Here is a 27427-nt window from a genome sequence, read left to right on the forward strand (position 1 = left end):
AGAAAAATGGCACCTCTGCAACATTAAAACTTTGCTTTAATGACATAGTGAACAATACATGATATGACTGTACAATATATAACCCACAATTGCATTTGGAGCTTTTTGTTTGTTGTTAGTTTTTATTATTATTATTATTATTATTATTATTATTATTGTTGTTGTTGTTGTTGTTGTTGTTGTTGTTGTTGTTGTTGTTGTTGTTGTTGTTGTTGTTGTTGTTGTTGTTGTTGTTGTTGTTTTGTTGTTGTTATTCTAAATGTTTAGGTTAATCAGATAAGAGTTTGATAGCATTTTTTTATTTGTTATTTGTTTTGTTTTGTTTAGTTTTGTCTAGTAAGTATTTTGTTGAGTTTGGGAATTTCTGTCACACTGAGGGCACCCTGGATTATATAGGTAGAAGGATATGTGTAAGACCATGATGCACCTGGGTGGGCCTATGGTTTTTTTTTTACCAGAGCAGGAGAGGCATGCCGGATTCCTTTGTTCTTTGCTTGCTTGCTTTTTTGAGAAATAAACTATGATAACCAAAGGAACTTTGAATGGACATTGAACTGTACAACACAAGCCTGTGGTGCAGCAGGGCTCTTTGATTTGCATTTTGAAGTTTAATTTAGATATTATTCTCTTTTCTGTTGTAATTACATAACACCACTGTAATGGCAATTCAATCACTTTTTGCGCTTAAAAAATTGCCTGCAAAATTATCATCAGCTAAATGTACTCAAAGTATTAAAGTAAAAGTACACATTCTGCAGTAAAATGGTCCCTGTCAATGTTAAATGATAGGATTAATATTACTGTGGCACTGATGTTGCATTTTACTGGTGTATGCTTAAGGGTTGAGTTCAATGCAACTACTTTATTTACTGTTGGATAGTTTAATCTACAGAAATGCACCATATTGTGTAAGATCATCATACATCTGAGGCGTCACTTTCCTGTGAGAAAGTATACATATATAACTATGTTTCTTGATGAGTCCGTTTTCATGAGCTCAGAAAAACAGTCTGTTTTCTTACGGAGAAGGACATTTTTCTAAATCCATAGAGGAAGCCTTCATCCTGCAGTTTATCATAAATACTCAAAATTACTACATTTTGAGATACTTTTTTCTCATTGGATAGGAGGAATGTAAAAGAGTAAAAAGCACAGCATTTGCCTGTGAGATGTAGTGGAGTAGAAATATAAATGTAATGTTCACAGCAAAATGGAAATACTCCTTGAATTTGTACAGAACATCACCTGAGTAAATGTAGGCTGCTTGGGACTTTCCACCAATGACAAACACAAACTACAAATGAGTGATATCATGCGCATATATCTGATATCTAGTCCTTTCAACCAACCCGTATCATTGTGTCAAATTATCTTAAATAGCCTTAATGTCCACCCACGAGATGGTAGTGCATGGACCCAGTGAATAATGACGACTAATGACACAAAATGCAGGACAGTGATACATTTGTCCTGAGAGTGGCTCCTTTAAGGAATAGAGCAGGAATGAATGAGTGTGGAGAGAGAGAGAGAGAGGGAGAGCCAGAGAAAGTGAAAGTGGATACAAGCGGAGCAGAGAGGGAAAGTTAGCGGTAAGTTGTCATTTTAACTATAGTAAATGTGAAGTGCAGAGTGAGGGCACTGTTTACAATCTTATTGATGTGTAGGACATCATTTAATTGTGGACGATCGTGGAAAAGGAACATTTTATTTGACACTGAGATAAGAAAATCATAGAGCTGTGTCACCAAAACTTTGGACCGCTTATCCTATCCCTTAAATTCGGCAAATGTAACATGCTTTATTAATTAATTCCCTCCTCTGTATATAAAAAAGGAATATTGTGTTAGTTTGTCCCAGTTTGATATTTCTTGCTGGGTCGTTGTTTTGCAGGATGTAGCGGTTCACGTTTCAGCATTTTTCAGTGGGGGGGGCGACACCCGTTCCGACGGTCCGCCATTCCGACCGGGTTATGGTTAAGTTTGGGCTTTCAGGTTCGGAATGGCGACCTTTTTTCAAAAATAATTAAGGGCCGGCATTCCGAAACATGAAAGTGAACGTTCGGAATGCCGCCCTGGACCCTTTCCAGTGTATTGTTTTCAAATAATTTGTGTATTTAACCTCATGTATGTGCATAAAAGGTGATATTCTGCCTTGTAAGACCGTTTGGGTGGCTTTGGAAAGTAGGTCATAGTCTTCAGTAATATTTAAAAAAAATAGTAATTAGTGAAAAACCAGAATAAAAACCTGGCCAGGTGGAAAATGCCTACCAGAGTATGCATCCTGCTTCTTATTAGAGTTCTGTTTTATGGCTTTGTATGACTAGACTTATATTGTCTTCAGGTATTTAAAAGAATATTTCTACCCGTCATTCACAGTTTGGTTAGGTTAGTTTTAGGCAGTAAAATACTTGATTAGGTTTTAGAAATGGTCCTGGTCTAGATGACATTAATAGATTCAGATCATTTTTGGTGTCACACGCGATAGGAGCAGCTATGATAATCAAAAATAAATGTTGACAAGCCCCCACGAAGATTGCCAGGCTTTGAAGCCGACTTTCATAGAGGCCAAACCCTGTAATTACATTGTCATGTGATACACTGGGGCCCAAAAATACATTTTGCCATTAGCTTACATTGTGAAAGAAGTGGCTGTAAAACCGTGGGTAAGTTTTTGGAGCTTCACAAAACCAGCATCTGGTATTTTTATACCCGCAAAGTCTAGGGCACCATCTCCAGTGCTGTACCCAGATATGAATGGTTACATCTATGCATTACAAGTGACGAGACACCAATGTGAGCCTACAAGTTTCCTCATCAGACACATAACGCAGTGTTACGCAGGATGTAACGCGCCGCCCTCTGTAAAATATCAAGTTTTTCGGGAGTCCCATTTAAGACCGGTCTCAACGAGAAGAAGGATTAAGTCCAGGTGGTGCAGATTGCTTGGACTTAAAAAGTCAAGTTATGACCAACTTCGCTTAAGACCAGGCGTTAACCATGTTGGTGCAACTGGCCCGAAGCAAGTTCAACATACCCAGAATTCGTTTCCGTTATCTGGCTTCACTACAATCACAATCTAACAAAGCAGTCAAACAAAGCTGGTTATCAACTCCATAAGTAAACCCAGGTTTTCCACATGTAGCCATAAGTGCATTCAATAAAAGTGGAGGTGTTTGCAGTTTCTTGAAGACGTTTCACCTCTCATCCAAGAGACTTCTTCAGTTTTAACTGGAGAGGATTTGGCAGGCTTTTAAGCTCTGTTTGGGAGTGTGTTTGGTAGCAAACATGTGTATTTGTGTACATGTTAAATGATTTTGAGCAGGTTAGATTCAAAACATATTTTGCAGAAACAGGGGCGGTTTCTCATATGGGCAGTCGCCCAGGGAGGCATTTGTGGAGGGGCGGCATTGAGCGCTCTAAAAAAAAAAAAAAAAAATACCGAGCGGACAGTCGCCCACAGTAACTGGCTCTGTAGCAGCCACCTCTGGGCTTATCTCATCATCTCGGCGGATCGACCCCGGTGCCGACCAGTACCGGCTGCCTTAAATTTGTTTGCATTCATTTCATCTGGTTTTTGTATTGCTCATTTACACGTCAAGTCAACTATGACATGTTGCCGTGTGGGGAGCGGGCAGCTGGGTGCCCTCTGTTTTGTAAAGGTGCGTCTGCTCCTGCTGAGAGAGTCTCACATACAGAGGCTGTGTAAGAAGGAGAAGGGGGAGGGGGGCGGATAGGTTCACCTACTGGACCTCAGCTCTCCCTACTGGTGCAGGGGAGCGGTGAAGCAGGGGGTTCAGAATCAGAATCAGAATCAGAATTCCTTTAGGCTGAAGGTGAGGTTTGCCCAGGGCGTCATGCAAGCTAGGACCGCCACTGTGCAGAAATAGTAATTAACCCAAAATGATTCAGTTTCCTGTTAAATGCGGTCACATGTGTGTATATGCTGCTGACAATTTGACAGGTGTTGGGAACACCAATTCAAAACAGTTCACTACAATCTTTTATCATTTCAGAAACTCAGTCTCCAGACTCTGATGCCCTCAGGCCCTCTGCACCAAACTGAATTGTCAATACTGCTGAGCGTCATGGAGCAAATGGATATCCATGTAGAGAGTCCATCAGGCAAGCCTTGTCAGAAGAGTTTGGTAAAATGCTCAGAAAATATTTATGCTAATGAAGACAACATCCAGACTCCGGAGCAAAAGAGACCTGAACCTGCACTGTCAGGTAATGAACACATGCAAACACACACAAGGCAGAGGGGAAAGAAGGTAACCACAGCACAGAGCCTACGGACTTTCTCATATACTATATTGATCCCACTTGAGGAAACTTTTATTTGGCCTCAACGTGCTGTAGATCAGACCTAATTGCGCTGAATCTGGAAATAGTGTCACTGCCATATTGTCAGGGACTATGGTATTGATCTCCATTATGCTAATGACACCCATACATTCCCATATCACCTGATTAAAGCCATGCCCTGTAGTTTGTTAGGGGAACAAATAGAGGATATATATTATTTCAGTGGGACTTTTCAGGTTTTTGCTTCTACAACAGTTTTACTCTGACACTTTTATATTTGGGAGACACACTTAATGTTTCTGTGGCTGGGGATCACTGCAGGTTATGTGATTAATTGTTTCCTCATTAAAGATGAATTATTTCACACACCCATATCCTATCCCCTATCAAAGATCATTATCTTATTAATTCATAACAACAGAGCAGATTTTTTTTTCATCCCAAGTGAATTCAATACACTTCCGTAGTTCTCTGACAGTGGCCAGTCAGTAGCTTTCAAAACAGAATTAAGTGCTAGGTCATGTCCAGGTTATGCCTTCTTGAAAGTATTTGTTAGAAAGGCTATTCTCAAAGGCAAAGTGAAAGATGGCTGTCATACAAAGACGGAATAGTCATTTAAGTATGGTACAGTACACATATTGAGAGAGGATTTCCTGGAAGGTCTTCACAGTGTTACAATAAATGTGAGAGAAATTTTGCACAGAATGAAAAAAGGGAGTTTGAAAGAGAAGTTCAGACCCACTCGATTTTCTCACTTCTGGCTGACTGATGAGAGCATGAAGCTGGTGAAGTTGTCAGTCTCGCTCCATCTGACAGCCATCCAAATCTGTTTAAAGTTATGAATTGATATTGAAAAATAAGCAGATTACAAATATTGTCTTCTAATTCCAGCTGCTGTAGATACACGAGTTCAGAAGAGGTCACTCAGAGCTGCTGCAGTGATTCTGGGTCTGCTGTGTCTTCTCCTCCTGACTGGACTCATAACTCTGGTTGTCATGTGTGAGTACTTTTTTAGTATGCTGATAAAGTAATGTAGCTTATATTTAGAAAGCAATGTTATGTCAATGTCAGCTAATGTCAACCCGTGTTGCTCTCTCACTTGGGTGAAACAGCAGAGAGTGGAGACAGAGTGATGCACCTCCCTCTCCATTCAAAATTACATGAATAGGCAGCTTTGCCTGGCCGTAAGAACAGAGCACGCTACTTTAAGTGTGCTCATTTTGAGTAGGAATACACAGTTGCAGATCAAATATATAACTTCTCAAATCCTCGTGATTATGTGTGTTGTGAGCTCTTCTCTCTCTCTGACTCCCTTCTAATAGGACCACTAGCTGTATGGCTAACTAGCTAAACCACAACTAGTACCTATAGTGATAGTAGCTACAGCAAAGAATATAATTAGCAGCAGTTAGTGGTTATTCGGGTGATACAGCGGCTACTATTTGTTTGGAGTGACCTTTAATAGGTGGCTAACTCTTAAATATTACACATTGAAAATACTGAAAGCTATAAAAAGTTATAACTTCAGATAAGAGACAGAGGGGGACTTTACAGTTCTTAGTTCAAGCTTCATATTTTCTTGCCTTCCGAGTAAAATGAACCCAGTCACAGTTTGTAGCCTGTAAACTTGTTTGTAGTCTTGTGTATACAGTTACAGATATCTCAACTGGCAGACTTCTCTTCGTTCTGTATTGAATGCAACAACACTGTTAATACGGAGGACTGAGTCCTCATACAAAATAATGATAGTTGGCTTCTGTCTTTAATATAAGTTCTTTGTTAACACGCTGATTGACACCTTAAATCAGCGGTTCTCAAAGTGTGGGGCGCGCCCCACTGGTGGGGAATAGAGACGTGACAGGTGGGGCGCGACAAACGGGAGGAAATTTTCCTTTTTATGCCTATTTTTATCAATGCCTTTCTTTAATTTCCTTTGGAATATCTCTTATTGATATCACTGAAAACTCCATATTTCTTATGGTAGGAGCGAAAGCTTGACAGACATAGCAACAGTAACTAAGGGGGGCGGGGCTTAGCGAACGGTCAATTGTAGAGGAACAAACTTTCGCGCGGATGTTAAGCTTGGCGTAATTCATTAGCATTGTGTTGGGGCGATGGGGGCAGGTGGGGCTTGAAAATTCCCCCTTGTCCAAAGTGGGGGATGACTGAAAAAGTTTGAGAACCACTGCCTTAAATGATAATAATGGTTGACAATCTTTGTTTGTTTATGTGTCAAACACAGTTGGGGAAATGGATATGTTCCTGTTACACACCAATTTCAACAACCTGACTCAAGAGAGAGACCAGTTACTGACCAGTAACAATATGCTGACTCAAGAGAGAGACCAGTTACAGACCAGTAACAATATGCTGACTAAAGAGAGAGACCAGTTACAGACCAGTAACAATATGCTGACTAAAGAGAGAGACCAGTTACAGACCAGTAACAATATGCTGACTAAAGAGAGAGACCAGTTACAGACCAGTAACAATATGCTGACTCAAGAGAGAGACCAGTTACAGACCAGTAACAATATGCTGACTAAAGAGAGAGACCAGTTACTGACCAGTAACAATATGCTGACTAAAGAGAGAGACCAGCTACTGACCAGTAACAATATGCTGACTCAAGAGAGAGACCAGTTACAGACCAGTAACAATATGCTGACTAAAGAGAGAGACCAGCTACTGACCAGTAACAATATGCTGACTCAAGAGAGAGACCAGTTACTGACCAGTAACAATATGCTGACTCAAGAGAGAGACCAGTTACTGACCAGTAACAATATGCTGACTAAAGAGAGAGACCAGCTACTGACCAGTAACAATATGCTGACTCAAGAGAGAGACCAGTTACAGACCAGTAACAATATGCTGACTAAAGAGAGAGACCAGCTACTGACCAGTAACAATATGCTGACTAAAGAGAGAGACCAGCTACTGACCAGTAACAATATGCTGACTAAAGAGAGAGACCAGCTACTGACCAGTAACAATATGCTGACTCAAGAGAGAGACCAGTTACTGACCAGTAACAATATGCTGACTCAAGAGAGAGACCAGTTACAGACCAGTAACAACCGTCTGGCTACAGAGAAGAACCGGCTGCAAGAAAGATTTGATACCTTGACCAGAGGCAGAAATGATCTTCAGAGGAAGCTTCAAGGTAACTAGAGGACAGACTTTGTGAAGAGATTGTAGTGGCTTTGCTGGCTTTTGAAAAGCTGACACTGAGCTGTTTTGCTTCATGTCTTCAACTTATGCCGCCCCAACCTTTACTTCTCTTCCAGTTCAAACATAATTGTATTCATTCTTCCACTTAAGTGCTAAAATAGTTTGCAAGCTATTGACCTTGTCAAAAGTGTATGAACTTTGGAATATTTTGTGAACATGCAGGGTCAGACTACACCCATCTTCTTTAAGTCAGCCTGCATTTTTATGTGAACTACACACCTGTGAAGTTTCATGACTGCATTGAAACGAATGTGAGCAAGTGTGTAAAGTGTGAGGGGGCACCCCCTTAATTTGGACCCCTTGCTTGTGTAACCCAGGGCCGGTTTTTGCTATGGGCAATGTGGGCGACCGCCAAGGGCGCAATCTATGTGAGGGCGCACGAGCACCCTCAAAAAAAAACAAAAAAAAAAAACGACAAAACAAAACTCGCCAGTTTTCTAGACTACCGCTCATTTCCATGTCAAGTTAGTGGAGTGGGCGCTGGGGCGCCTCATTGTCACGTCAACTTGCTGCTGAGAGTCACACAGGTTGTGTGTGTCAGCAGAGGCAAGGGGGAGGGGGGTGGGGGATAGACTGATAATCCCAGGCCACACAACACAAACTGCTTCCAAATAAATTGTATTTCATTCTTAAAATTAATATAGACCCATATACCTACATGTAATTAATTGGGTTATGTGAAAAAAAAAAAATCTGTGCATGCATCTACGTATATTTGTTTACATCACGTGACTCCGGTTGTTTGACGGGCGAATGGACGGTGTTGGCAAAAGGTAATGATGTCAAGTCTTCATCTTCATCATGGATCAAAGTAAAAGAGCAAAGAAGCCATCAGGTGCCCAGTTCAGAAAAAGAAGAAAAGAAGAGGAGGAGAAACGGGCAAAAGATAAAGGTATGCAGATTTCTATGAGTGACGTGAGTGACAGTATCCTATAGGCTATTTATTAGCCTCTTGCTAATATGTTGCTACTTAGCCACAGAAGGTTTTTAGTTTTGCTGAACTAGCAACTATTAGAATTGAGGCATCATGTCATGCAACTAATTTCACCCATAGGCAACCTAGGCTAGTTTGTGTTTGCAACACAACAAGTGCAAATTCACATCCTGACTGTGGAATTTTTAATGCTATATGCTATATGCTAACTTAAATAACTTCTAATATACATTGACATGGCATACATAAGCTACATGTGATATAGCTTTTTGAATAATTTGTAGTGTGTTATGCTTAGTTAATAGGATGTTAACAAACGTTAATAAAATGTGCATTATGGTCATTTTAATTGGGTAACTGTTGCATGTGTGATGTAAGTGTGATCTAACTTACATATTGTATCTTAACTGTAAATTCAGGGGCACTTCTGAAATATTTTGGAGCTGGAGCACCCACTGGCCAAAATGAGGAGTCAGATACTTCCACAGCAGCCACAGACATGGTCCTGGAGTCTGATGAGGAGCCATCTACCTCTGCAGCCACACAGGCCTATTCAGGGATGGTCCTGGAGCCATCTACCTCCTCAGCCACATGTTCCTTGCAGGACTCCTCAGGTGTGTGTGTGTGTTTTTTTTTTTTTTACTTTTGTAAACGCTATAAATGCTGTGAATAACATGTATACTAATGACAGTACAATATTTTTTTTAGCTTTCTTCAGGGATTTTTCAAGCATGGTTATTAGATCCTGTGATGAAGGATTTGTGCAATTTACATTGGTGTTTATATACTGTATTTCATTTATTTATCTTGTTTTTTTCTCTGTTCTTGTTACCTTTTTGTATTTAAGATTATATATAATAAAATAATACAAATAACATATAGTTTTGCTGGTTTTTTTTGGGGGGGGGGGGGTCGAGGGATGGTTCACCCAGGGCGTAAATCTAGCCAGGACCGCCCCTGGTGTAACCATAGTGGGTCGGCACAAGAAGGAGAAGAAGGATTCTGCAGTGTTTACAGCGTTTATTTGACCCAAACCTGCGGGAGACAGTTCAGATACAAAATGTCGTCATCCGTCTTTTTGTCTCACGCCCTCAGCCATTGTAAACATTACTGTCTTACAAAGACATAAGCTGTCTGTTACACTTTTTTTTTCTCTAATATTTTCAAAGAAAATTACAAAAACATAAGCTGTCTGTCTTAAACAGAAGCAAAACTTGGGGTGTGTAATGAATGAACAGCGAGCGCCGATATCTGTAACATAAAATAGTTTGTAAAATCTTGTTCTGAACGTAAAAACTAGTGAAAACAACTGATAAACATATTTACATTCTCTGTGCATATTTTTCTTCACACATTCAATAGGTTAAACCCACATTTACACGGCAAACAACAAAAAAATGTTGGCGGGATTTCCCGGCCGAACTCACCCTCAGCCATTGTAAACATTACTGTGAGGGGAAGAAGGGAGGGGCTACAGAAGCCTGGAGGACTACGGGGGCTCAGGAGGAACAAAAAGAAAGCAAAGTGCAGAAAAATGCCTTCTCACAGGTAAAAGGGAAATAAAACTATTTAAATCAGATAAAATTCAGAAACCAAATACAACATATATATATATATGTTACACTTGGTCCACCCCCATCTTCAAACTTGGTCTTTATTTTGATCTCAACTACAAATCTATAAAGTTTTGGACTGTATTCTGCACAGTTGTGACGCTATCACACTGACAAAATCTGACAGAAATCGAAACACCTGAAAAACTACTTAAAACTGCTTCAGTATCCCTTTTCACACAGACACTCCGCGTTATTGGCGCGATGAACGCTTGCTTTTACGTCAACTTTGTTTGTTCGGCATTCCGAAACCAAAAAAGGTTTGACGGTACACATCATGACGTTGCGATCTAAGTTTCCCCTGGTTTCCACCTGTAAATCTAAACATGTATCGGCCGACTGTTTATAATCATATGGATGCTGTTATTATGTGTTGTGGTCGAGCTTGATTAAGTTACGTTTTTTGCTCTAAATTACATAATTACATAATCACCATCAGTAAATAGCAGACCCTATCTGACTCTCTCGCGACTCACTTCCTCCATACAAGTTGCCAGAGACAGTAACTAAAACAGTTAAAGGAAGGAGATGAAGACATGGTGAGTTAAAGTTTTTTGCGCTAAATCACGTCAAGTAGTCACCATCAGTCAACTGCAGGAGCCGCCTGGCGACCACATTACTGATGTTTGGTTTTGTAACTTTGCTTTGTGGATTGAAATGTGGGACATTTCTCTTTCATTTGATGAATGGAGTATCTGTTTAGTTGTCAGACTATGAACGCCATCAGACCATCACACCTCTGACCCGCACTGCCAGCTTCACACAGGCGCCTTCTCGCCTCTGTTGTGGCTCTGTTACTAACTCCGCTGGCGGATCAGAGGCGAAACGAAACTGTCCCCCCATTCCGCCTCTGTAACTTTCACACAGGCGGCGAGGCGGAATAGTGGCGCAAGATTCCCGCCTTGAAAAGACAGTATGAATGGGGCTACAGTTAGTTCTCACTACATTAGTGTGTCTCCAGGAACACATTTTGCCATGACGCACACACATATACTCATGAGTATAATAATCTGAACGCTCTAAAATGGAAGTATAATTTCAAAAATGATGCAATGTAGAAGCATGCTAGTTAAAGGGGAATTGCCGTTTTTTACAACCTGGACCTTATTTCTAGCATAAAATACGATCATTTACTCACCCAGATAACTTTGGTGTCATTTGGAGTCGTTCAGACGCAATTAGATCCAGTGGAGCGCCGCGTATATCCATAAAATGCGAGTGATAGGGGCACAGAAGCACAGCCTCTATATAACGCATTATCTGCCGCGAAACTAGTTAATTTCACCAATATTTTGTTATGATACGCTAGTGCTACTCCCCTCTGAGTCCGGGGTTGCCTGTTATCAACATCCAGGGTCTGTAGGTTGACCTACTAACCTCTGACCTGGATGATGTCATCTCTGAAAGCCGCGCGCAGCCACAGCACAGCCGGCTTGTTTACCTGTAGTTTGCTACTGCTAGTTTTTTGCAACATGGCTGAATATTTTTCCGATTCTGAGGTGGTGGACGATGACTTTGTCTATGATGGACATGGACGAGTACACAGATGAGGAGCTCATTGAAAGGAGGATGCGGAGACAGAGAGAGGAACAGCTGGCCAAAGAACAACAAACGGCTGCAGCTAGGCTAAACGGCTAGGTCAACCTACAGACCCCGGATGTTGATAACAGGCAAGCCCAGACTCAGAGGGGAATAGCACTAGCGTATCATAACAAAATATTGGTGAAATGAACTAGTTTCGCGACAGATAATGCTTTATATAGAGGCTGCGCTTCGGTGCCCCGATCACTCACATTATATGGATATACGCAGCGCTCCACTGGATCTAATTGCGTCCGAACGACTCCAAATGACACCAAAGTTATCTGGGTGAGTAAATGATCGTATTTTATGCTAGAAATAAGGTCCAGGTTGTAAAAAAACGGCAATTCCCCTTTAAGGCATTTAATATGATGAAGAGCTGGAAGCTGAACTGCATAGATGGCTTAACTTTATTTGAAGAAGCAGCTCTTCATATTCCTTTATGTAGAGTTGAAATTGTAGGAAAGAGATAAGGGTGCAAAATATAGTGTAAGCAATGAAAAGTGTTGAAACTAGAGTTTTAGCGTAAGGACTTAAATGATCTTCTGTGGACAGAGAGTAATTAAACACTGTATCATTGAGAGATTAATGCAACACACACACGGAATTCTGTTTCAGATACAGAAGCCAGTCTGAAAAAGCTGATTGATGAGAGAGCTAAGCTGGAGCTGATGCTGATGGATAGCGGTAAATTTTAACATTCAGAATTCTCATAGAAACCCTTGGCCTTTTGTGTTGTAGCTGAATCATTTATTAATTCTTGTGAATGAGATACTAACGTTCTCTCTGTTTCTCACTATGCACAACAAGGTTGGGTGTACTATGGTCGTAGTTTCTATCAAGTTTCCATTTTCAGACGCACCTGGAAATCAAGTCGAGATGACTGTCGTCACAAAGGTGCAGACCTGATGATTATCAACAGTGAAGGAGAACAGGTCTGCATACATGTATCTGTGTGTAAAACAGACATAGGACCATAGTAGTATAGAATAAAGAGTTAAAAGTAATTGAATGTATGCAAACGTCAGGGTGGAGGATACATTGATATGACTTTAATTAAAAAGCTTACATTTCTGATTGTGCTGTTTATAGTTTGTGTCTCTCTCTTTAAACAAGAACTTTGTAAACGAGTTCAAGCAGCCAATGTGGATTGGCCTGACTGACTCAGAAACAGAGGGGACATGGAAATGGGTGGATGGGACTCCGGTGACCCAAAGGTTCACACTTTTTTTAATTTAAATTAAATCACTGCCTCATGCTTCTTGGGTTGTGTTCTCCAGTGAAGAGTTTTTTTTATTTTTTATTTCAGCTACTGGGATTCTGGGGAGCCCAACGGTGGGACACAAGAAAACTGTGGGCAGATAATGAAATATGATGCTCTAAACAACTGGAATGATGTTGCCTGTGACACCTTTTTGTTCTGGATCTGTGAAAAGAAACTGTTTCCATGACCCTGCATCCAAACCCACTGGACTGCCTTTCTCAGTTTCAGCTGAAAAGAAGAAGCCATTTAGCTGTTTCTGTGGTTTTGTTTATATGCACATTATTTTCAGGTGTAGACAGAATTATTCAGATTTTTCAGTTTAGTGTGGATAGAATTTAAACCTGGTTATTACTGCACTGCAGGAAGGAGACAAAAATCCAATTACTGCTTTAGTTGCAAAAAAAATAATGACATCATGCACTGACTGAATTCAAATCTATGAGTGTCTCCTTTAATTCTTACATTGTAGTATAAAATAGTGGTCCCAGACCTCAGACGCTTTCTCAGAGGATTTCCACTGTCAAAACATCATTATGTAGAAATGGGCATTTTGTGTGATTTGGCACCCCCCACAGTTTCTGAGTGCAATACCACTGTCATAAATACAAATCCCAGGTCTGTAACAATGTGTCAGACATAATGTAGGTGCTAACTACGGACAAAACTCATTACATCATAACAATGTTATGTGTTAAAAACTTGTATGATGAAGTAAACATGTATGTAACGCTGTGATACTACCCTCTCACTTAAGTTACATAGTGCAGAAACAAGTGATAGGGGGGCAGAGTGGCTGAGACAGAGACACCATTCACCCTATAACAATTCTTTCATCATTCTTTCCATTATTTTGCACACATCAGATATTAAAGCAATAGGCCTATATCTCCCTGGGTTTTTACAATCTTTTCCTGGCTTACGTATTGGAACTACAACAGCTTCTTTCCAAATTTGTGGTAATTTTCCCTTCCCCCAAACTTTATCATATAGCTCCAGTAAACTGTCTTTAGATGATTCACTAAGATGATTTAACATAAAGTAACATATCTGATCTTTTCCTGGTGATGACGTCTTGGTTTTCTTAAGAGCACGATTCAGTTCTGCCTTTGTGAATGATACATTTATTAAATCATTGGCATCTTCTTCTTGTAGTAATAGTTCCTCATTCTCATCTATTGTAGCTTCCCTTCCTCTTCACCCCTCTTCACTAATATTACTAAAGCTATGAACTTTAACAAAATTCTGTGCCAACATCTCTGCTTTTTCCTCATCTGTCACTGCAGCAGTTTCATTTTCAACTAAGACTGGATACCCATATTCTCTTTTAATTCCATTCATTCTTTTAATCATTCCCCATATTTTACCTATTTCTGTTTCTCTTCCTACTGAATTACAACATTTCCTCCAATAATCCTTCTTTGCATTTTTAATTGTTTTCCTCATATTTGCTTGCAACCTTTTAAATTCAATAAGATTCTGGAAATTATGAGTTCTTTTTACCATTTTAAATGCTTTATTCCGTGATTTTATTGCATTGTCACATTCCTTCGTCCACCATGGTACAATTTTCTTTTTACTTCTGCCTCCCTTCCTTTGAATTGTTTGTTTTGCTGCCCCTAGAATGGCTTCACAAACAGAACGATTTAATTCATCAACATCTTGACTAACATCAACTTTTTCCATTTCCTTATCACTAATCTGCTTAAATTTTCCCCAGTCAGCACTACTGAAAACCCATCTATCTTCTCCCCCAGTATCATACTCTTCCAATCTCACTCCTCCACTGTTGTTTCTTTTACAATTTCCCAAGTACAAATACCTGCCACTGTTTCTGACACTAAAGTAAGATCGGCATGGCTGGACTGGTAATCTGGTATCCAAGCATTTTCCCAGTAGGCCGACATACTTTTGGGCCGGTATGAGGGGGGAAAATATTATGCAGTTTTCACGTGCATTTCATGAATATAAACCTGGACTTCAAATCTCCTTTTTCTGAGTTTTAGATTAATATTTATATCCGATTTATTTGTCAGTGTTTTGTTATGTTTTTGTGATAGCCCCTGGCCCCTGGAGGAAGCTTGGCATGAATGATGTTCAGTTGAGACATTACTTAATAGCATTTGCTAACATTTACTATTTTCTTGCCATTCTTTTATTAAAATACCTTGTTCACACCTCAGGGCCTAACAAAGCATGTTTGTTTTGATGGTAAGACCTATTCAGTATGTTATATCATTGCTGTTATCTCTAAAATGTTTGCTTGCTACATACAAAACACATTATTTGTATTGAATAATTGTACCCTGGGGGAATATGCATGACATTACATTAACCAGTACCTCTTGACTTACAGTACGCTCTGTACATTGTAAAGGGGGCCAATTACGATTTCAGAGAGGTATGTGTAAATTGTGACACATTACGCTTAGTATACAAGGTATTATTTTTCGAAACATATTTGAATCTTCCTGCATTTCCTTCTTCAAAGGAAAACATGCTGCAAATTAGGAGATGGTGGTGTCTTGTTCTCCTGCAGAACTTCCCCATGCCGTAAGTGCCCTCAATATCACACTTTTGAATCAGGTTCTTTTAAATAACCTTTTTTACTCACTGTCAACAGACCAACATGAATGTTTTCATAGTGAATGTATGTTGTCATTAAATCACCAAGGTCTGAAGAAGACAGATTGCAGGAAAGAAAAAGGCAACGAGAGCAAGTACAACGGGTGAGAGGTCATGTGATTAATTAGTCTTGTAGTCAAACTATTGCTTGCAAACTAAAGCATAATCCCTCCACTTATTTCAGGATCTGGAAGTGGTCCCTCCAAAAAAGTTCAGGCAGTCAGAATCTGTCTTTGAAGCATCAGGTATTGTTTAAAGCAGTATTATTGTACACACATCCATCAAGGTTGTAGATGGTGGGATGTCACATAGGTGGTTTTGCAGTCATTTCTCCATTTTCATTAAACCAGTATACTTAAAATCAGCTACTGATCTTTTTTACATCTTGCATTGTTATTGTGCCTATAAGAACCACAATCTGTTTCCTTTCTAGAGGAAGCTGAGAACTTGCCAGAACTGGGAACAGGGAACGGGGTATGTTGCCTGCTGTGGGCTTTTCTTATTTCACTGTTTATGCCTTCTCCAACCTTCATTTTAATAATTGTTTTCTTTATTTTTGATAAGGAGGATGCTCTGCTTAGGGACACCATTGAGGCAGCAAGTTGGTGTGGCACAGAAACATTCAAGGGAAAACTTTCCCTTCCCCAAGTCCTCACCATGGACAAGGAAGATCGCTTGAGGGCAGTGGAACTGCTACATATGTCTGATGGCCTGGATGAAGAGGAGACGAATGAACTAAGGGAATCGTTCATGGTCCTTTTTAGTTTGCAGGAAGATTATGAAGCATTTTGTAAAGAAATTATGGACACAAGGCAAATGCAGGTGTTTTCTGCTTTTGAAAAGGAATAAAGTGTCCAAGTGTACAGAACCCTCAACCTAACCCATTACAAATGACCCCTAGAAATGTACATGGTTCATGCATTGTACAGACTATCTTTGGATTAATCATATACAGTAGGTTTCTATACAGAGATGTATATGGTATTTTTGTTTCTGTTATGTTGAGTGAAGCCCGAGCTAAGAGTGCTCCTCTTTGTTTTGAGGAAAGACATGTAGCCTAGACTGTGTCAGTTCAGAGTTTGTGTCTGCTTTTGAAAGATATCACTTCAGTCTCTGATCTCCTTAATGTAGCTGATATAATTGATTGTACAAAAATTTAACGTGTCTATGTCTATACTGTTTGTCACACTCACTTGGGGAAATGCTATGGTAGATTTTTTTTTTAAATATAGGCAGCATGGATAAAATAATGGACTTACAGTAAAAAAGAAGACATTTAATAAGTTAAAAATAGGAATGTCTAAGTCTATCAAATGCATGAACCTTTTTCATAGCCTTTTCTGTTTTAATATAGTTAGAAGCCCAATATTAAGTCTTGATTTCACTTCACTGTTCCAGTTCAGCTGGCCCTAGTTACACAGGTTTCGAGTTCAGTGGGAGCTGAACCTCAGTAAGAAGTTGCGTGTCAAGTTGTGAGGGCTCATGAAAATGTAAACGTATTACCATGCTTTTTTTATTAAGATGAGACAAGAATGTATATTGAATATTATGTATTATTACTATTATTGCTGGTATTTACATTTAAGATACGAAAAGAAACATGTTTTCCCAAAGAATTACATTTTGGCACCAGACCCGATCCTGATATAAATAATAATGAAAGGTGCCCCAGTCAAAAGCGTTTTATTTAATTATAAGCTGAACCCAGAGGTGTAACATATCAGGACAGAGTTGATCAAACAATGGCACCTAATACATTTAACTTAATTATCAGCTCTCTCTGTGTATTTTAATGAAATCCAGCTAACAGGTGAATTTGGAAGTGTATCGTTATTCTACATATGCAATCAATACGTGGGTTTGACGCCTCTGTCTCTGTCCGGAGGTGCTGCATTGACGTTTGAGAATGTGCTGCCTGGTCTCCGCCACCAGATGGCGCCCGCGCAATGGGTGGTGTCAAACATGGGCGGAGTCAAGTGTTTAACTCCGCCCACGTTGAGCCCCGCCCCCATCTGCTTACTGCAGTCAGGGGTAGTTTTGCTCACACCCGCTCGCACTACGGAAGCCGCGCCAGACAAGATCAACGAGAACTCGCGATAGATACACACCGGTATTTACATCCTGCTGTGAGCGACACGAGAGCACAGCCATGCACGACAACGAAGTCAGCTTCTCCCCGAGTTGGATGTAAAACAGCATTTTTTGTTATTTTCTTTGTCACTCAAGGGTTGACTCTTTTTTTCAACTGCGCCGGTAAATTAATATAAAAAGATGGTTCGAGTGTGTTCCTTTCCTGGATGCTTCAATCAAATGAAGCTTTCGTACAGGAGATCCGTGACTTTCCATAAACTACCAGCTCAGGACCCTGAAAGATTACAGCTGTGGCTGATTGCTCTTCGTCGCGATATCAACACCGCCAACGTCGATGGACTCCGGGTCTGCAGTGAACACTTTTCACCGGAGGATTTCAAATTTTCTAAAGGAAGAGCTTTGTTGAAGACTACAGCTGTGCCGACCGAGTCACAACTAAAGACAGAGGTATGTACTTTACAGACCTTTTATATAACTTATATGTTGGTATATTTATATACCGTTTTCACAAACGTGGTAACGTTACAGGATGTTTGATGTTACTTGACTAAAAACTATGCACTTACATAGTATATCTGCCTAGGTTGCAGTTTCACTTTAAAGCTCCTTATGTGTGCGAGTTTTAACGTTACCTTCGTGAACCGAGTTTGTAGTGACCACTTTGACCATGACGCCTTCAGGGTGCCTACAACAAGCGGAAAACGAAAGAGAGTGTATATGAGGGAAAATGCTATTCCAAGAGCTGTACAAGTGGCTGCAGAAAGAGTGGAGGTGATGCACTTTTGGTTATCTTCTACCGGAGTGTTAGTGACGACAGCTTCTAGAAATGGGATGGGGGATGTATGTGTGCTTATTCTTGACCATGCTGAGCCCAACAATGTGGGACGGCTGACCAAGATTCCCATGATGCCAAAAAGGACAGTAGTAATGTAACTTTGATTAGACAACGCTCAGCATGTTGTGAAATTGGTTGAACACTACTACTAATGCCACTACTAGCACTACTTAGACATACAATTTTTGGTGCAAAGTAGTTTCAGAAATGGTAGTCAAGACTGTGTTTTCTGTCTGTCAATATGGTCAAAGTAAGAGAATCACTTGATGAAGATCAGTGTTTTGATTATATTTTTTCCCACAATCTAGACAAGTGGCTCTGACACAGAGATTAAAGCTCCTTATGTGTGCGAGCTTTAACTTTACCTTTTGCTCATGTGGTATAGAGATTGTGGTTTTAAGTCACTGAGGATAAACAAACAGGGTGTCAGCATGAAGTAAAAACGTGATGTTGTTTTATAGGACATGGAAATCCTGATATTCAGAAGGTGACCGTAGATGCATCATTCAGTGGGATTGATGAGGCAGTGATGTATTACCATTAATTTGGCAGATGCTTTCTCTATGACAGTGCTGGCTAGCTAATGTTAGCTGCTAGCTTGGCTGGCACAAAGTGTTAAAACTGTGTGTAGGCAGATGATGACACAGGATTACACTCTGGGTGTGTAATGTCTGTCCTGAGGAACATGGGGTAGATTGGTTGGATAGTTTATTTTAGTCATACTAAATACTTAAACTCATGTCTGCCATCAGCTGTTAAGAGTGTGTCTGTGTTGTGTGTTATTTTACAGCAGCAGGACACCTTGGAAACGGACAAACCACCAGGCCAGATCGGAGACACAGGTGAGTCAGTGAAGTCAGGTGAATGATTTTCACTATCAAGTGAAGTTTACAGGTGCATGTGGCATTCATTAATGACATGTGTCTTACAAGTAGCCATATCTGTGTGTGATGGTTGTGTGTAAAGATGACTGCTATGGTGTCCGTTTGGGACATTGTTGATGCAACACTGATGATCAGTAAACCACGTTGTTAAAGGATAAGTTCACCCAAAAATGAAAATTAAATTCTACTTGCCTCCATGCCGAAGGAAAGTTGGGCGGTCAAGAAAACATTACTGGAGATGCCGACAAATTAGCATTGCAGCATTCTCATAAACAAGTAGATGGGAAAGGTAAAAAACAAAGAAACAACTGGAAGGAGTAAAAAGGACATTTTTACCCCAAAACAGATATGCCAAGTGACACAAATCTGCCACAGTTAATAACGTGTGTCTTGAACTTTTAACTGGCATCAATTGGGATTGCTCAAAGTCTCCATCTTTGCTATTTTACTATGATATAAATAATGCAGTTCATGAATCCAGTTTGAAAGCAATTTTTCTTCCCTAAAGTTTCTGATGTTGTCCAGCCTGGTGAAGACAGTTTGTCCAAAAATACACCTGAGACGTTCACTGCAACAATGGAGAAGTAAGTCTGTAAATAACATTTGTCATATTCTTTCCAATGTACCAAGTAAATTATGTAGCTTAAAGTGAGAACTCTGTGATACAGTGTATTGTTTACCACCTGCAAAAATGTATCCATGGTGAGATTTAAGTTTCCACCTCTTGCCGGCTCCATACAACCTGTGTGTCATATCTCTCCTGTCCTGTAACAGAGCACCTCTGCAGCACATTGTTGACGAGGAGGCCATCCTGCAGCTGATGAAGAACTGCCCGATGTGCGACAGAAAGTGCCGCTGTACCAAACACAATCGAGGTCCTTACTTCATAGTCTACCAGAGCTGCTACTTCTGCCATTATCAACGCAAGTGGGCCAACCAGCCTGAAGCTCTAAACATGAACATTAATAAAGCATACACAGCGCCCAAGAGGAAACATCGGCTAAAGGAGAAGGTGTGTGTAAATGCCAAGGCTTAGTCATCGCAGCTAAATAAGATTAGCGATCTTCAGTCTCAGAGTTACATTACCCATTAGAGACTTGAGGAGCCCAGTGTTAACTCTGGCTTACATGAATCTGAATTTGGGCGCAGAACCAGTGTCAGATGTGCCTTAAAGTGGAGCATTATTAGGCAGCTGGATATGCTTAATGATGACAAACAATTCTATAAAGTAGAATCGTATGGGCTGAAACGTGCCACTAGAAACTGAATTTAAATCATTTATATTGAATTTGAATTGCTAAACTTGAATAATTGCATTAAAAAACTGAATTTGAATCACATAATTTGAATTTGAATCATTGCATTGAAAAACTGAATCTGAATATTATAATTTGAAATTTAATTTATTAGGTTGGAACTGAATTCCAATAAACTTGAAACTGAATGTAAGATTATGAAATTTAATTCAGTTTCTCTGAAACTATATTTGATCCTCACTGAAAATTCAACTCTATATATATTTTCACATTCAGTTCTCACAATTCAAATTCAGTTCTTGCAATTCAATTTCAATTTACTGTGACAGACATCTGGGTAGTTGAGGAAGAGCAATCGAGCACAGATACACAGGACTCCTCTTCGGCCAATCAGCATTTTTGAGCACGAACATAGTGGTAATTTACCTTAACACTGGCTGGTTGCCACCCGCCATGAAACAGAGGAAGAAGCATAGACATATATACATAGACGCCTCATTGAGCGGGTTGGCCCGCTGCTGCGATACCTCGACATCGCCGCCATATTGGAGGTGGCAGCTCTGCCCCGTGAACTAATACAAGTCACTTTATAAAGCTCCTTCTACAAAGTGCTATAAGTTAATGCCTCTCATTTACACATTCACACACGTACGAATATATTCAGGAAACAGATAGGAACCAAAAACAACGTCTGTAACGTTCTCTGATGATGTAAACATTAACTACTCCTTACATGTTCAGTATGCAGATATATGAAGCCCTGGAGGTGACATGGATGTGCACGCGCGAGATACATATAGATGAACGCATCTATATGAATTGGACTAAAAGAGCGGTCATGGGTCGTGTTGTAGCCAATGATTTATGTATTACATAAAGAGACTTGCTCCTTTTGTGATGAGATGAGATGAGAGACTTGATGTTTTGTGATGAGATTTAAATATAAATGTATTCATATTCTGGTAATGGCTTATAAAAGCAGCCAGTATGAATCAAGTCTGTTACAATACTCTCACACCTTGGAAGAATTGTCAATAAAATCAGGCAAATGTTTATCTGTTTCTGTGTGGGTTAATAACACTGTGTACATATAAGATCAGTTTCAGTTCCACTTGTGTACTATTTACTCTCAGCTATTCCACCCCAAAGCTGATGTGTTACTATAAACTTTAACATGTAAGTTATAAGATAGTATGTAAAACATGCTGGAGTACTACATGAAAGAAGCCAATATGCGTGCAAAAGTATTAAATAGGCTCTATCATAAGAGTAAGCACAACTACAAGCCAAGTATACTTAAACTTTCTATATAAGGCAAGAATACTTTTCTTAAGTATATCTCGATCAAAACATTAAGTACAAGTATAGGCCAAATATACTTAGAATTTTATGTATACTTATATAAGATAAGCCAAGTATACTTTAGTATAATTTTGTTAAGTATACTAATAAACACTTGAATAAACTTTTTTGTAAGGGCATGACCGCTCTTTTAGTCCATTTCATATAGATGCGTTCATCTATATGTATCTCTTGCGCGGGACTTACTGTATCTCGCGCGTGCGAGAAAAAAAACACATTCATGTCACCTCCAGGGCTCCATATACCTGTATACTGAACATGTATGGAGAGGTTAATGTTTAAATCATCAGAGAACGTTACAGACGTTGTTTTTGGTTCCTATCTGTTTCCTGAATATATTCGTACGTGTGTGAATGTGTAAATGAGAGACATTAACTTTTAGCACTTTGTAGAAGGAGCTTTATAAAGTTCACTCCATTGACTTGTATTAGATCACGGGGCAGAGCTGCCACCTCCAATATGGTGGTGACGTCGAGGTATCGCAGCAGCGGGCCAACCCGCTCAGTGAGGCGTTTATGTACACATGTCTATGCTTCTTCCTGGGGGGAAGCATCAAGATGGCGGAGTAAGCGGCTGCATTTTCAGCAGGGGCAGAAACAGTTTACTTTTAAAGTCCTAATTCTGGCATTTAAAAGCACCAAAAAATTAAGGAAAAAAAAAAAGGAAAACCAACCCAACAGCAGGAAACAAGTTTTGGACCAACTAAGTTACACCAGGAAGTTTTGAACTTTGCATCAACTGAAAAAGGCTAATGGCTAACTCAAAATCTTTGAATCCCACATAGAGGCCAATTCAAAAGCAGTCGAAGAGAACAAGGAGAATATTGGAAAAATACAGAAACAAATTGAGGCTCTGACAAATGAAAACCGCTCCCTCAAAGAAATGTGCCTTGAAAACACAAGATATAAAAGATGGTGGGATCTCAGACTTCTGGGATTGAAAGAAAGAGAAAACGAGGACACAAAAGACGTGGTGGTCGGCATTCTCACAAGGGTGATCCCAGTGGCGGTTGACAAACTCGGCCTGAAACGAAGTCTGGAGGAAATCCAAAGAGGCAGGAGTCTGCAAAGAAATGAACATCCACTTCAAGGAGGACTTTTCAAAGGAGGACAGAGAGGCTCGGGCAAAGCTGTGGCCAAAAGTGGAGGAAGCTCAACGCACCGGCAGAAAGGCCTTCCTAAAAGAGGGATATGCAGTAATCGATGGACGGAGAATTGAGCCTTAATAAGTGGACATGATAAAAGTCAAATCGTCTTTTACTTTGAGGCAACACAGAATTCAGGTTAAACTGTTAGACCTTAGAAATAGAAGAAGAGAAGAAATTCGAGTCAGTTATTGTGTTGGATAAAGAGATGAAATATGTTTTTGTACACATTAAGAGAGAACCTAATTAGAGGTAAAGGAAAAAAGGAAAGGGAAAAAAAAGTTAAGTGGGTTGTTAAGAGAAAGTTAACTAACACTAATAGGTTGATGCATTGGAACTAATATCTTAGGACAACATGCTCATTCCTGCGCTCAGTTAATACATAAAGCGCATTCAAGGACTTTTGAAAGTACAATGTCTGTTTTATTTGTTTCTGTTAATGTTAGAGGATTGAAAAATATTGTTAAATGCAAGGCTATTTTTTTATTTTGTAAAGAACAAAAGGCAACTTGCATTTTCCTTCAAGAGACTCATTCGGGAACAACAGATGAAAAACTATGGAAACAACAGTGGAGAGATAAAATACTGTTTTCACATGGAACTTCTCACTCTGCAGGGGTTATGATATTGTTCAACAGATTACCTGGTAAGATAATTGAGCACAAAAGTGATACGGGTGAACACTGGCTTATGGTGGTGGTAGAGATTCATGACCAAAGATTCATTTTAACATGTGTATATGGTTACAATAATCGAACTAACAACAGAGCCATGATGGAAAGTTTGGGAATACTCATAAATGAATGGAAAACTAAATTTGTGACGGAAAAGATGATACTAGGAGGAGATTTTAATATAGCACCAAACTCCTGGATGGATCGAATACCTCATAGAGGTCCACAACCAGAATATGATGACACCTTGTCCAATTTATGTGTAACAACTAACACAGTTGATTACTGGAGAATGTCAAATCCTACCTCCTTAAAGTACACATGGATCAGCTCTGTAATAAATCGGAATCTTTAGTGGAGGAAAAGGCTAAATTACATGCCCTTCAACTTCAGTTAGATGAACTCTACTTAGAAAAGGCAAACGGGGCGTATGTAAGATCAAGAGCCAGGTGGCTCGAACATGGAGAAAAAAAAAATCAGCTTACTTCTTTGGATTAGAAAAGCACAATCAAAGTAAAAAGAAGATTTGTAAACTGAAGAAAAATGATCTAATAATTGAAGACCTTGAACAAGTGAACAAGGAAATATGGCTTTTCTACAATAATTTATACAAATCGAATTTCCAAGAAATGGATTGTGAATTCCTTTTTGGACTGGTCAAAGACAAAATAAAAATATTAAATGAGAGGGAAAATATTCCAGAAGAAAAGTTAAGTAAATCCGAAATTGACACTGCAATAAAGCAAATGAAAAACGGAAAATCGCCAGGAATTGATGGTATAACAATAGTGTATAAAAGGCTATTATTTTGAAGGGAGCGCATAGCCCCTCCTTCCTGCTGCCACAGGAAGTGACGACAGTACGGCGTGAAGACGTCAGGAAAAACAATAGCTTTCAAAAAAACAATAGCTTTCAGCCATGTTGACGGACTTTTTTTTCCCTTTACCTGTCAAGGGTTTATGCACCTGAGAAACCTGAGACTTACCTGTGGTTTTGACGTGTGTTTTTTGGAGGTGTGCTTTGTGTTGACACTCCGGGTATGAGTGAATGAAGAAACGTGAGTATCGTTCATATTATAGTATTTTATTGCCTCGTTAATCTGTTAAAACGTGTCAGCAGTAATGTGTGTATTTTTCACTGCCGTGTCTGTTATCCTCACCTTGTTTAAAGATCACAATGTGATTTTCTGCAGCCTTAAAGTTGTCTATGCGTAGCAGTTACGTGTTTATGAATGTTGTTGTTATTCTGGTCCTTAATTGCTCGTTGAGAGCCGACATGTGCGCCGTCTGTGAGCGCTTGTGTTTTTTCCCTCTCTTAGCCAGCAGAGGGCAGTGTGCATATGTACCTCATGTTTATCTTAATATGTATGCATTCTGGGCATTTTTTGGATAAATCGAGATGAATACACAGGAGATAATTGTGTATAAATGTATGTTTACGGTTTACAAGAAATTATCAAGGAGTTGACGAGGAGGCCATCCTGCAGCTGATGAAGAACTGCCCGATGTGCGACAGAAAGTGCCGCTGTGCCAAACACAATCGAGGTCCTTACTTCATAGTCTACCAGAGCTGCTACTTCTGCCATTATCAACGCAAGTGGGCCAGCCAGCCTGAAGCTCTAAACATTAACACTCATAAAGCACACATAGCGCCCAAGAGGAAACATCAGCCAAAGGAGAAGGTGTGTGTCAATGCCAAGGCTTAGTCATCGCATCTAAATAAGATTAGCAATCTTCAGTCTCAGAGTTACATGACCCATTAGAGACTTGAGGAGCCCAGTGTTAACTCTGGCTTACATGAATCTGAATTTGGGCGCAGAACCAGTGTCATATGTGCCTTAAAGTGGAGCATTATTAGGCAGCTGGATATGCTTAATGATGAAAAGCAATTCTATAAAGAAGAATCGCCCCTGAGTCTACTTACTCAGTTGGACAAAAAGCTACCAGCTGGTGCCAACAGTGCAGACACACAGCAAACAGAGGGGCCACGGACGCTCAGTGATGGCCATGATGTTGACTGACAGCCAACTGCAGGGCTTGAAGACCTCCGGCACGGTGCCGGAAATCCGGCGTAGGAATATTTTGAAGTTGTTTTTTTTTTTTTTATCATGTTGCCACAGCAACATGATGCAGATGTAAAGAAATATTGCAGGGATTAATGGAACAAGGAGGAGCAGCTGTGGGCACCAGGCTGCACACCCCCTGACCTCTTAGGGAGCTAACCAACTACTTTCACCATGATGTGCTATTTGCAGACTTCTGCCATGTGCAGTGTACAATCCGATAAACAGAATGATGTTAAAAGGCCAATTACTGCCTGACTTCTTTATTAAAATTACAATAGTTTGTTTTCATCTCAGAATTGTGTGACCTGTAGTATTAAACTGCATTTGCTGTTACTTCCAGTAACAACAGGTTTGTTTTTATTTATTTATTTTTTATCCCGTAAAAACAGGTGTCACCAAATCCACCTAGAGTGACTACTTTAAAATAGTTGTCTGGAAATCAGCACTTGATACTTGATACCACGTTTATGCCAACTTTTGGGGTTAAATTGGTGTTTACAGATTAGAGACAAGTTCTCCTTCAGTTTCCAGGACATCACACAAAAGAATGAGATGAAATTCAAATATTTTTGAAATGCATATTTGTAGAATGTGTCCTAAAGTTTGTTATTAACTCTGCATTTTAAAGTAATAATCTCGAAGATTTTCATGTAAATAAATATCTCTTAAAGCTATAGTCTGTAACTTTTTTTTGGTTATATTTGCTAAAATTGTCATTATGATCTGACAGTAGAATATGATACAGGTCAGCTGTGTAAAAATCCATTGTCTGTGGGCCCACCAGTGGCTGTAATATGATTTGGAAGAATCTACCGCTCCGACTGAATACAACCAATCAGAGCCAAGGAGAGTGTGAGCCAGGTGTCAATCACTCTCGTGCATACGCTGCTGGCAGCCCCCCTCCCCCGCGCAGGCGCAGTGCCTGCTCTTACCTGGTCTGATACTGCTAGTTCAAAGGCAGAGAACAATGGCGGAGAGAAAACATCTCGGAAAAATGCCTATCCCACGGTTGGCTCCACCATTGTCCAATTGTTTCTATCTGTTGTAAAATTGGTTGAGACTGTTAAGATGTGAAACATTAACAAAGAAAAAGGGAAACTCAAGCTGCTGCTGCACTTTATTTTTTAAAAATTAAGTACTTTATTTTAAGATGCACAATTTTTAAAAAGCTATTTTATTTATTTTCACCATTTTATTTTTAAATGCAGCCTTTCTTTTCCTTAGAGAGAAGAAAGTGATACATATCTACAGTATTATATATCTGTATAATTAAATGTTAAGTGACAATAAATATTGTCAAAACGTTTTTGAATTGTTCTTTCTTTATTTGATTTGACAGTCAGTTGTTGATTACATGCAGACGTTGATACAACTACTAGGCTACTTCAATATATATCACACTAAATCATAACGCAAGTTAGACATTATGATGTTCAGGTGTAGTGCCGAGAAGAGACTGCTTGCCGAAAAACGACTGCCCCCGATGGGAACGCACATCAGTTCAGAGGAAGTGGGCGTAGGTCTACTACGGGTCAGCTGGCAGACGCAGCACCGAGAGAAATGT

General features: G+C 39.7%; 1 protein-coding gene and 2 long non-coding RNA genes across 5 annotated transcripts; all 3 read left to right on the forward strand.

The window, feature by feature from the left end:
• Window positions 1–15241: 15241 nt before the first annotated feature.
• On the forward strand, window positions 15242–15657 carry LOC141010654 (uncharacterized). The gene is made up of 3 exons (XR_012180197.1): window positions 15242–15328; window positions 15419–15480; window positions 15602–15657. It is a non-coding gene; the product is annotated as an uncharacterized lncRNA (long non-coding RNA).
• Window positions 15658–17617: 1960 nt separating this feature from the next.
• LOC141009633 (THAP domain-containing protein 1-like) lies at window positions 17618–23725 on the forward strand. 3 transcript variants are annotated; one of them, XM_073482352.1, is made up of 5 exons: window positions 17618–18090; window positions 19269–19320; window positions 19871–19946; window positions 20137–20374; window positions 22765–23725. In XM_073482352.1, exons 1-5 carry the CDS (start codon window positions 17824–17826, stop codon window positions 22834–22836), a joined length of 705 nt encoding a protein of 234 aa, XP_073338453.1. In that variant the 5' UTR covers window positions 17618–17823; the 3' UTR covers window positions 22837–23725. The 3 variants fall into 3 exon arrangements, with proteins under 3 accessions (XP_073338453.1, XP_073338594.1, XP_073338521.1); XM_073482493.1 differs by lacking the exon at window positions 22765–23725 and adding an exon at window positions 21360–21671 and having other exon boundaries at window positions 17619–18090; XM_073482420.1 differs by lacking the exon at window positions 22765–23725 and having other exon boundaries at window positions 17619–18090; window positions 20137–20651.
• Window positions 23726–24696: 971 nt separating this feature from the next.
• On the forward strand, window positions 24697–26107 carry LOC141000719 (uncharacterized). The gene is made up of 2 exons (XR_012179569.1): window positions 24697–24855; window positions 25248–26107. It is a non-coding gene; the product is annotated as an uncharacterized lncRNA (long non-coding RNA).
• The last annotated feature ends 1320 nt before the right edge of the window (window positions 26108–27427 follow it).

Source organism: Pagrus major, chromosome 1 (assembly GCF_040436345.1).
Source record: "Pagrus major chromosome 1, Pma_NU_1.0".
NCBI classification, from domain to species: Eukaryota; Metazoa; Chordata; class Actinopteri; order Spariformes; family Sparidae; genus Pagrus; species Pagrus major.